Source organism: Coregonus clupeaformis, chromosome 25 (genome assembly GCF_020615455.1).
Source record: "Coregonus clupeaformis isolate EN_2021a chromosome 25, ASM2061545v1, whole genome shotgun sequence".
In the NCBI taxonomy this organism is placed as follows: domain Eukaryota; kingdom Metazoa; phylum Chordata; class Actinopteri; order Salmoniformes; family Salmonidae; genus Coregonus; species Coregonus clupeaformis.
In genome coordinates this window covers 23,313,868-23,325,817 of record NC_059216.1, presented here as the reverse complement: position 1 = coordinate 23,325,817, position 11,950 = coordinate 23,313,868, and the positions used below count along the sequence as shown (strand labels likewise).

The window sequence follows — 11,950 nt, the reverse complement described above, 5'->3', positions numbered from 1 at the left end:
ACTAAATGTTAAAAATGTAATAAGGTTATGTCATCCAATTTTTATGCTATTGTATAACCTGGTAAGATACAGTATATGATAGTATATGTCCTAGAATTCATATGATATTGTACAACTGCTATTCCATTCATAATGTAATATACAGTATAATACTAAATGGATTGTCACAGATTTACATTACTAAGTAGATTGTAACAGATTTGCATACAGAATAATGCGAATTGCCCTGAGACCATGTTGATTTCGGAGTTTATTAGGATAGGCGATATCACGCAGCCTCTGAGCACATCCAAAGTGCCACCCATAACATCTTAACATCTTTCCAGCTCCTTTACTTGAAACCAGTTCTAGTTTCTACATGGTGGTGATGTGCTTTGTGTTGCAGAGAAATAGCTTTTCCAGAACTCTCAACCCTAAACTTGTCACTGGAAATAAAATCTGGGATTTATTCTGGTGGTCAAGGGGTGGTAGCTATCTCTAGGACCTAGTATATCAGCCTCGCTCGTCTTCCTCACTTTTCTCAGTGTCACGAGCCACGCGGAATTGGGCGCGCGGGTGCATCGGTTACAGGTGAAAGGCGGGAGCCAATATCGAATATATCTGGGAACCACGGCACTTGGATACAGATGGACAGAGCTACAGTCGGTCTTTTGGAATATAGTCACAATCTTTACGCGCATTCCGGGTGCATTGCCAAATCTCTGTGGTGTAATTAATGCACAGGCTCTTGGTCGCAACTTTACTGCTGGGTTCTCAGAAAGAAAATCAAAGGGGGATACCTTGAGCTAGTCAGATAGCCTAGCTGTCAACCGCCTCATTGTTTTGCTGCGACTAAGTGACAGTTGCCTTGAAGGTTTGATGATTTCCAAAACGTTTTCAAAAAATCTTCTTGCTCTCCATTCCAGCAAATAATAATGGAGTTTTCAATAACTTCAATACGTTTAAAAAAATTATGTATAATGTTTTTTATGAAGTGGTCGAATTTTTTCGGTTTGCATGTTGCCTTCAAATTTGATGTCTATACATGGACTTTATAGGCTATAAAGCGCATGAATATTTGATTGTGGATAGAGAAAACAGTTTATAGAATTAGTTTGCATTCATTTGTTAACGAAAATGCAATAATTCAGAATGAATGGTACCGCTCAGCATTTCAATCTAATGTCTTCATGAATGGAATTTCGGGCTCTGAATATTGCCTTTAATTGGGCATCCTCCCATTCTGTAGGTTTGGATTTCAGCAATGAGCGAGCGATGGAATTTATCACATTATTTAGCGGTGTTGTTCTCGATGATGGTACTGTGGCAGTCAAGGTAAGTTTCGTTGTATTATCTTTATTAAAAAAATACAAAAATAAATCAGCAGAAAAAACAGTAAGCGGTGTTTGCGCGCACTACATCTGCACGTTCCAAATCTTCTCAGTTTTGGCCAATCTAAATGGTTCTCAGATTGGAATAAAGCTGTCACGCGAATCGAAAGGACTATTAAAAAAAAAATTGTCGTGATAACAGGGTGGCATTTTGTGTGGAAAGCGGAAACACCAATTGCGCGGTGACCTACAAAGCAGGTGGAGATTGCGCACAGCCCCAGGAAATTAGAACATTTGTATGAATCTGAAGAAAGAAAAGTCAGTAATGTGATAACTCGACTGATGCACGATTCCTTGATGCCTCCCTTAATTTCTCTTCGGAAATGTTTAGGAATTTATTTGGTGAGATGGAACTGTCTGTTCCATAATTAACTAATGAGAGAGAGGCTGGTTGTCTTTGCAAGAAGCCAACTGAGCCACATTAATTAACTTTTTTGGTCTTTAATAGTTGGCTACAGAACAATTGTTTGCCGTGTAGTGCTCTGTCCCATTTCAAGAGAAGAAGTTGGCAGAGAGAGGTTGACTTAGGTTTTTATTTTCCTTAGAAAAACACACAAGAACAATGTTTTTCCCATATATGTCGATTTTTCCCCTCACATCTCTCTCATAATCATTGATGTTTCTCGTACTTAATGTTACCTACTTAGATCAAGAGTGGAATCGTCTGCATATGCTTCAGAGGCCTTCAAAAACAATATCACTCTGTTCACCCGGATCTTGGACAGCCTTCTGGATGGCTATGACAACCGATTACGACCTGGACTTGGCGGTGAGCAGCTAACATGACATACTTTCCATATAAAAGAAAATAAAAGTTAAATTGCTTTTAAATGTTGATCAGCTGCTCAGCAGGACCTTGATTAGTAGAATCAGGTGTGTTAGAGTAGAACTGGAACAAAAGCCTGCACACCACTCCAGGATATATATTTTATTCAAAGTTTTATGTTACTTTGAGATTAAACCTTTTCTTGTGTCAATCTCTTACATTTCCCCAGATAGAAGTTGTTTGAATTCCAAAACAACTTGTTTGGTGTCAGAATGAGTTACTGAGCTTGCATTTGCATCCCCCTTATCACCAAGACAACAACACACACAGACAGTATTATCTGGTGTAGCAGAAGAGATACTGTAAGAGCTATTCTAGGCTGTTTTATTTAGGGCTGACCCAATCACTTTGAAGTTTTGTTTGCATGCATGCATTTAAAACAGTTGACACTCAAATTTGACCAAATTCAACTTTTCTCTGTGTGTTTTGGTGTGTCTGGCTCGCCATGATGATTGAGCTGTGTATGAGTGTAGGGTTCATATGATTGTGGACTCTCTAATTCATACTGTCCAAGGGTGCTTGATTCACAAGGAAAAATAGCACTCAATGGCTCCCAAGAGAGGTTCCCTTTGTCCCAGTTCTGATGAGCGGCATAGACACTGGATGTAGTGTACGAAGATTAATCTTAGTCACAACTAGGGAATTCTGTTAGAAAAAGGTAAGATAATGAAAAACCAAATACCTACTGTGCAAATGGGATCGTCATGATGACTGTGTCATAAGGGTTTGCTGGAAATTCACATCCAGAGGGGTACGAATTAACATTTGGGATAGCCCTTTAGTCATGTGCAGTTTACAACTGGTCATGTTTTGATGTAATTTCCCTTACAATGGTACTGTACTTCCAACTGTAATTTGCTGGCAAGGATGTACTTAGCTTCTGGCTTCTTACTGATCCAAGAGCAGCCCACATTAGGTGTGAGTGGTGTGATTTATAATGCCTGGTCTGTTAAAGATGACTTATCATGGTTATACAGTAGCCTCTCACTGATCCCAGTACAGCCTGCACTGAAGGCGTTGGTGTGACTGAATATGCTTCCTTGACTCGTTTAATGAGGACTTACTGTGGTTTTAACTTTTCATGGATCCTAGAATAGCCCACAAGGTGCTATGATTTATGTTGATGTTTATCTAGTTGTAGATATTCTTTCATGACAGAAGCACTCTACAGTCAGGCAGTAAAGTTCTTTGGTCTCATGGGAATCCAAATGAAGACAGATGCATCAGATGTGTACTGGGAAATGGCTGTTTTATTTATTGGAAATGGGATTATTTTCACTGAGAGTTTTTAGAATTGCACAATAGCTCCCAGGTTTGTCTTAAATCAAGGCTTGCAGTTGTAGGCAATTCAGTGTAATTCGAAATAAGTAGACTTGTTTGTTTGTTTTTCACTCCTGACCTCAAAAGAAAATGTAAGAAGCTCAGCAAATTACCTCATAACAGACAAAAAAGGCATGAATTCTGGGGCGTTGAGATGACAAAGAATTTGAAGTAAGTGATAATGATTTTCAAATCAATTACCAAAAAGTGTTGTTGTACTATTTGGAAAAGTCAATGTAAACCTTGTTTGAGGTTACACAGGGCTCCATTGATGCTGCACCCTGTCATCAAACATAGGTATTAGGATAATCCATGTTCATGGTGTAAACTGAAACATGATTAAATTGGATAATACTGTGTAATCCTCCTGGTATTGTTATTTTTTTCTCATTTCAGAAACCTACAGATTTTGGTTTTGATTGAACAGGGCCACAAAGAAAGCTTTTAAAACTGATATACTAACACGTCTCGTCTCAAAAATGGTATAGCCACGAGTAATTCCCATCTCTAACTAGTTAGCTAGTGGTTGATGACATGCATTGTTCAGCTTTATTATAGTAACAGTTGGTGTTCTTCATAGGGTATGGCAAGTTTGAGTGTGGAATGTTGAGGGGGCTATAATAAAAAAGGACATCTGTCAAGCTCAGTCATATACAGTACCAGTCAAAAGTTTGGACACACCTACTCATTCAAGGGTTTTTCTTTAGTTTTTACTATTTTTTACATTGTAGAATAATAGTGACGGCATCAAAACTATGAAATAACATATATGAAATCATGTAGTAACCAAACAAGTGTTAAACAAATCAAAATATATTTTATATTTGAGATTCTTCAAATAGCCACCCTTTGCCTTGATGACAGCTTTGCACACTCTTAAGAAGGAAATGCATTAAGAAGGAAATCAATTCCACAAATTAACTTTTAAGAAGGCACACCTGTTGGTTGAAATGCATTCCAGGTGACGACTTCATGAAGTTGGTTGAGAGAATGCCAAGAGTGTGCAAAGCTGTCATCAAGGCAAAGGGTGGCAATTTGAAGAATCTCAAATATAAAATATGTTTTGATTTGTTTGACACTTGTTTTGTTACAACATCATTCCATATGTGTTATTTCATCGTTTTGATGTCTTCACTATTATTCTACGATGTAATTTTTTTTTAAAATAAAGAAAAACCCTTGAATGAGTAGGTGTGTCCAAACTTTTGACTGGTAGTGTACGTAATAGTGTGGATGGTGGTGTAGCCTAGCTACTGCCTGTCAAGTCCTCAGTAGCACTTAACATTTACAGTGCCTTCAAAAAGTATTCATACCCCTTGACTTATTCCACATTTTGTTGTGTTACAGCCTGAATAAAAAATGGATTAAATAGATGTTTTTCTCTCACCCATCTGCACACAATACCGCATAATGACGAAATGAAAACATATATTTAGAAATGTTTGCAAATGCATTGAAAATGAAATACAGAAATATCTAATTTACATAAGTATTCACACCCCGAGTCAATACATGTTAGAATCACCTTTGGCAGCGATTACAGCTGTGAGTCTTTCTGGGTAAGTCTCTAAGAGCTTTGCACACCTGGATTGTACAATATTTGCCCATTTTTATTATTTTTAGATTTCTTCAAGCTCTGTCAAATTGGTTGTTGATCATTTCTAGACAACCATTTTCAAGTCATGCCATAGATTTTCAAGAAGATTTAAGTAAAAACTGTAACTCGGCCACTCAGGAACATTCACTGTCTTGGTAAGCAACTCCAGTGATGATCTGGTCTTGTGCTTTAGGTTATTGTCCTTGTGCTTTAGGTGAATTCATCTCCCAGTGTCTGGTGGAAAGCAGACTGAACCAGGTTTTCCTCTAGTATTTTGCCTGTATTTGTATTTCTAATGGATCCCCGTTAACGGCTGCCAAGGCAGCAGCTACTCTTCCTGGGGTCCAGCAAAATTAAGGCAGTTATACAATTTAAAAACATTACAATACATTTCACAACACATTAAGTGTGTGCCCTCAGGCCACTACCACATATCTGCAACACAAATTCCATTTGCACATAGTGCATATGTTATCATGTGTGTATGCATCTGTCTGTGCCTGTGTGTGTGTGTGTGCGTGTGTCTCTTCACAGTCCCCACTGTTCCATAAGGTGTATTTGTTTCAGTTTTTTTAAAATCTAATTTTACTGCTTGCATTACATTTTACATTTTTGTCATTTAGCAGACACACTTATCCAGATCGACTTACAAATTGTTGCATTCACCTTATGGGACAACCACTTTACAATATACAGTGAGGGAAAAAATAATTTGATCCCCTGCTGATTTTGTACGTTTGCCCACTGACAAAGACATGATCAGTCTATAATTTTAATGGTAGGTTTATTTGAACAGTGAGAGACAGAATAACAACAACAAAATCCAGAAAAACGCATGTCAAAAATGTTGTAAATTGATTCGCATTTTAATGAGGGAAATAAGTATTTGACCCCTCTGCAAAACATGACTTAGTACTTGGTGGCAAATCCCTTGTTGGCAATCACAGAGGTCAGACATTTCTTGTAGTTGCCCACCAGGTTTGCACACATCTCAGGAGGGATTTTGTTACACTCCTCTTTGCAGATCTTCTCCAAGTCATTAAGGTTTTGAGGCTGACGTTTGGCAACTCGAACCTTCAGCTCCCTCCACAGATTTTCTATGGGATTAAGGTCTGGAGACTGGCTAGGCCACTCCAGGACCTTAATGTGCTTCTTCTTGAGCCACACCTTTGTTGCCTTGGCCGTGTGTTTTGGGTCATTGTCATGCTGGAATACCCATCCACGACCCATTTTCAATGCCCTGGCTGTGGGAAGGAGGTTCTCACCCAAGATTTGATGGTACATGGCCCAGTCCATCATCCCTTTGATGCGGTGAAGTTGTCCTGTCCCCTTAGCAGAAAAACACCCCCAAAGCATAATGTTTCCACCTGCATGTTTGACGGTGGGGATGGTGTTCTTGGGGTCATAGGCAGCATTCCTCCTCCTCCAAACACGGCGAATTGAGTTGATGCCAAAGAGCTCGATTTTGGTCTCATCTGACCACAACACTTTCACCCAGTTCTCCTCTGAATCATTCAGATGTTCTTTGGCAAACTTCAGACGGCTCTCTATATGTGCTTTCTTGAGCAGGGGGACCTTGCGGGTGCTGCAGGATTTCAGTCCTTCACAGCGTAGTGTGTTACCAATTGTTTTCTTGCTGACTATGGTCCCAGCTGCTTTGAGATCATTGACAAGATCCTCCCGTGTAGTTCTGGGCTGATTCCTCACCGTTCTCATGATCATTGCAACTCCACGAGGTGAGATCTTGCATGGAGCCCCAGGCCGAGGGAGATTGACAGTTATTTTGTGTTTCTTCCATTTGCGAATAATCGCACCAACTGTTGTCACCTTCTCACCAAGCTGCTTGGCGATGGTCTTGTAGCCCATTCCAGCCTTGTGTAGGTCTACAATCTTGTCCCTGACATCCTTGGAGAGCTCTTTGGTCTTGGCCATGGTGGAGAGTTTGGAATCTGATTGATTGATTGCTTCTGTGGACAGGTGTCTTTTATACAGGTAACAAACTGAGATTAGGAGCACTCCCTTTAAAAGTGTGCTCCTAATCTCAGCTCGTTACCTGTATAAAAGACACCTGGGAGCCAGAAATCTTTCTGATTCAGAGGGGGTCAAGTACTTATTTCCCTCATTAAAATGCAAATCAATTTATAAAATTTTTGACATGCGTTTTTCTGGATTTTTTTGTTGTTATTCTGTCTCTCACTGTTCAAATAAATCTACCATTAAAATTATAGACCGATCATTTCTTTGTCAGTGGGCAAACGTACAAAATCAGCAGGGGATCAAATACTTTTTTCCCTCACATATATATATATATATATTTTGGGATGGGGTAAGGGGGGGTAGAAGGATTACTTTATCCTATCCCAGGTATTCCTTAAAGAGGTGGGGTTTCAAGTGTCTCCGGAAGGTGGTGAGTGACTCCGCTGTCCTGGCGTCATGAGGGAGCTTGTTCCACCATTGGGGTGCCAGAGCAGCGAACAGTTTTGACTGGGCTGAGCGGGAACTGCGCAGAGGTTATGGGGCCAGCAGGCCAGAGGTGGATGAACGCAATGCCCTCGTTTGGGTGTAGGGACTGATCAGAGCCTGAAGGTATGGAGGTGCCATTCCCCTCACAGCTCCGTAGGCAAGCACCATGGTCTTGTAGCAGATGCGAGCTTCAACTGGAAGCCAGTGGAGTGTGCGGAGGAGCGGGGTGACGTGAGAGAACTTGGGAAGGTTGAACACCAGACGGGCTGCGGCGTTCTGGATTAGTTGTAGGGGTTTAATGGCACAGGCAGGGAGCCCAGCCAACAGTGAGTTGCAGTAATCCAGACGGGAGATGACAAGTGCCTGGATTAGGACCTGTGCCGCTTCCTGTGTAAGGCAGGGTCGTACTCTGCAAATGTTGTAGAGCATGAACCTACAGGATCGGGTCACCGCCTTGATGTTAGCGGAGAACGACAGGGTGTTGTCCAGGGTCACGCCAAGGCTCTTTGCACTCTGGGAGAAGGACACAACGGAGTTGTCAACCGTGATGGCGAGATCATGGAGCGGGCAGTCCTTCCCCGGGAGGAAGAGCAGCTCCGTCTTGCCGAGGTTCAGCTTGAGGTGGTGATCTGTCATCCACACTAATATGTCTGCCAGAGATGCGATTCACCACCTGGTTATCAGAAGGGGGAAAGGAGAATATTAATTGTGTGTCTGCGTAGCAATGATAGGAGAGGCCATGTGAGGATATGACAGAGCCAAGTGACTTGGTGTATAGTGAGAAGAGGAGAGGGCCTAGAACTGAGCCCTGGGGGACACCAGTGGTGAGAGCACGTGGTGCGGAGACAGATTCTCGCCACGCCACCTGGTAGGAGTGACCTGTCAGGTAGGACGCAATCCAAGAGTGAGCCGCGCCGGAGATGCCCAACTCGGAGAGGGTGGAGAGGAGGATCTGATGGTTCACAGTATCAAAGGCAGCAGATAGGTCTAGAAGGACGAGAGCAGAGGAGAGAGAGTTAGCTTTAGCAGTGCGGAGAGCCTCTGTGACACAGAGAAGAGCAGTCTCAGTTGAATGACCAGTCTTGAAACCTAACTGGTTTGGATCAAGAAGGTCATTCTGAGAGAGATAGCAAGAGAGTTGGCTAAAGACGGCACGCTCAAGAGTTTTGGAGAGAAAAGAAAGAAGGGATACTGGTCTGTAGTTGTTGACATCGGAGGGATCGAGTGGAGGATTTTTGAGAAGGGGTGCAACTCTTGCTCTCTTGAAGACGGAAGGGACATAGCCAGCGGTCAAGGATGAGTTGATGAGCGAGGTGAGGTAAGGGAGAAGGTCTCCGGAAATGGTCTGGAGAAGAGAGGAGGGGATAGGGTCAAGCGGGCAGGTTGTTGGGCGGCCGGCCGTCATAAGTCGCAAGATTTCATCTGGAGAGAGAGGGGAGAAAGAAGTCAAAGCATAGGGTAGGGCAGTGTGAGCAGGACCAGCGGTGTCATTTGACTTAACAAACGAGGATCGGATGTCGTCAACCTTCTTTTCAAAATGGTTGACGAAGTCATCCACAGAGAGGGAGGGGGGGGGGGAGGAGGATTCAGCAGGGAGGAGAAGGTGGCAAAGAGCTTCCTAGGGTTAGAGGCAGATGCTTGGAATTTAGAGTGGTAGAAAGTGGCTTTAGCAGCAGAAACAGAGGAAGAAAATGTAGAGAGGAGGGAGTGAAAAGATGCCAGGTCTGCAGGGAGTCTAGTTTTCCTCCATTTCCGCTCGGCTGCCCGGAGCACTGTTCTGTGAGCTCGCAATGAGTCGTCAAGCCACGGAGCAGGAGGGGAGGACCGAGCCGGCCGGGAGGATAGGGGACATAGAGAGTCAAAGGATGCAGAAAGGGAGGAGAGGAGGGTTGAGGAGGCAGAATCAGGAGATTGGAGGGAGAAGGATTGAGCAGAGGGAAGAGATGATAGGATGGAAGAGGAGAGAGTAGCGGGAGAGAGAGAGCGAAGGTTGCGATGGCGCATTACCATCTGAGTAGGGGCAGAGTGAGTAGTGTTGGAGGAGAGCGAGAGAGAAAAGGATACAAAGTAGTGGTCGGAGACTTGGAGGGGAGTTGCAGTGAGATTAGTAGAATAACAGCGTCTAGTAAAGATGAGGTCAAGCGTATTGCCTGCCTTGTGAGTAGGAGGGGACGGTGAGAGGGTGAGGTCAAAAGAGGAGAGGAGTGGAAAGAAGGAGGCAGAGAGAAATGAGTCAAAGGCAGACGTAGGGAGGTTAAAGTCACCCAGAACTGTGAGGGATGAGCCATCCTCAGGAAAGGAACTTATGAAGGCGTCAAGCTCATTGATGAACTCTCCAAGGGAACCTGGAGGGCGATAAATGATAAGGATGTTAAACTTGAATGGGCTAGTGACTGTGACAGCATGGAATTCAAATGAGGAGATAGACAGATGGGTCAGGGGAGAAAGAGAGAATGTCCACTTGGGAGAGATGAGAATTCCTGTGCCACCACCCCGCTGACCAGATGCTCTCGGGGTATGCGAGAACACATGGTCAGACGAGGAGAGAGCAGTAGGAGTAGCAGTTTTTTCTGTGGTAATCCATGTTTCCGTCAGCGCCAAGAAGTCAAGGGACTGGAGGGTAGCATAGGCTGAGATGAACTCTGCCTTGTTGGCCGCATAACGGCAGTGCCAGAGGCTGCCGGAGACCTGGAACTCCACGTGGGTCGTGTGTGCAGGGACCACCAGGTTAGAGTGGCAGCAGCCACGCGGTGTGAGGCGTTTTGTATAGCCTGTGCGGAGAGGAGAGAACAGGGATAGACAGACGCATAGTTGACAGGCTACAGAAAATGGCTACAATAATGCAAAGGAGATTGGAATGGAATGAACTAAACATCTGGGAAAGCAAGAGAGCGGGGCCTCCCTCACTTACGTTTCACTGAAACACTCAAATAGAACTCTCCCAACTTCCACTTTAGAAATTATAATTGTTGTAAACTACAGCGGTTCAATGTTTTCTAGGAATAGATTAACTTAGTTTATTCAGGAAGCTAACTTGGTACAGTATTCTTCCGTGAAAACCGTCCAGGGCACCGAATCCTATGACGCCATAGCCAACTAGCATGCCAGGCTCCAATAACACGGTTTAGCACCAATACTCGGTTACAACAAACCACCAGTGTGTTAACACGCCAAGCAGATAATTAGTGTCCGTGTCTAACGTTGTGTTAAGTTTTGGGTTAGTTTTGACAGTTTGAGTGAGTCCGTCGTCAACTTATTCAGCCAGTTAGTTAGCTAGAATAGTTAGCATACTAGCTTGCCATTGCTCTCTGCCAACGAAAAAACCCCTCCTTCCACGGCACGGACACACAGAGAGAGCCAAGCTAACGTTAACTAGTCACCCATGTCCCAAATTCCCTTGAACGACTCTGGTTACCAGTATGTAAAAATGAAACACAAATGTAGGTTATAACTTACCCTTAGTAGCTACTGTTAGCCAGTTAAGTGCAAAGCTAGCCACTGAATCGATTCAGCCAGTTCGCGTCTGTTCGCTAGGTCGTTCCAGCTATTGTCTAGTTAGCTATCCAGGTAGCAACAAGCTAGCTACATTTCGAGTACAGTAGCTACTAACTACCTAACGTTAACGCTTCAGATAATGAGGTTAGAAAAAACAGCTGAATGGTAGGCAGCTAGCTGGCATAATTACAGGTACTCTTAATCGTGAAATAACATTGGAAACAACTATCCACAGTTGCTAATAGTTACCAGTAGCTACCCGCTAGCTAGTCCAGGTAGTGGGTTAGCTAGCCTCGTGCATCACCGGGCTCAGCTGAATACAATACTTACCTACAATAATTACCTACAATAACCTATGATAACTACCTAGATAAACTACCTACAATACCTAACTACAATCTAAATACATGGTTTAAGCTTTACTCGACACCATATAAGCCAAGCTTACCTCCCGCCAGAGAGAGACACAACCGCACCCAACGACCTTCAGCTCTTTCACAGCTGTGTATCTTTGTAGTGACTGGGTGTTATTAATAACTTCACCATGCTCAAAGGGATATTCAATGTCTGCTTTTTCTTTACCCATCTAACAATAGGTGCCCTTCTTTGTGAGGCATTGGAAAACCTCCCTGGTCTTTGTGGTTGAATCTGTGTTTGAAATTCACTGCTCGACTGAGGGACCTTACAGATAATTGTATGTGTGGAGTACAGAGATGAGGTAGTCATTAAAAAATCATGTTAAACACTATATTATTGCACACAGAGTGAGTCCAAGCAACTTTTTACTCCTGAACTTATTTAGGCTAGCCATAACACAGGGGTTGAGTGCTTATTGACTCAAGATATTTTAGCTTTTCATTTTTAATTAATTTGTAAAAC

At 43.0% G+C, this 11,950-nt stretch overlaps 1 protein-coding gene across 3 annotated transcripts in view; it reads left to right on the top strand.

The window, feature by feature from the left end:
* The first annotated feature begins 366 nt into the window (after nucleotides 1-366).
* gabra2a (gamma-aminobutyric acid type A receptor subunit alpha2a) overlaps nucleotides 367-11,950 on the top strand; it is a 37,228-nt gene continuing 25,644 nt past the window's right edge. The window contains exons 1-3 of one of the 3 annotated variants that reach the window (XM_041847923.2): nucleotides 367-853; nucleotides 1,229-1,314; nucleotides 2,018-2,139. In XM_041847923.2, coding sequence (XP_041703857.1) covers nucleotides 1,244-1,314; nucleotides 2,018-2,139 — 193 coding nt within the window. In that variant the 5' untranslated portion in view covers nucleotides 367-853; nucleotides 1,229-1,243. Of the gene's footprint in view, nucleotides 854-1,228; nucleotides 1,315-1,341; nucleotides 1,713-1,802; nucleotides 1,889-2,017; nucleotides 2,140-11,950 lie in introns of those variants that run through there. The other 2 variants (XM_045207449.1, XM_041847924.2) reach the window with 2 other exon arrangements.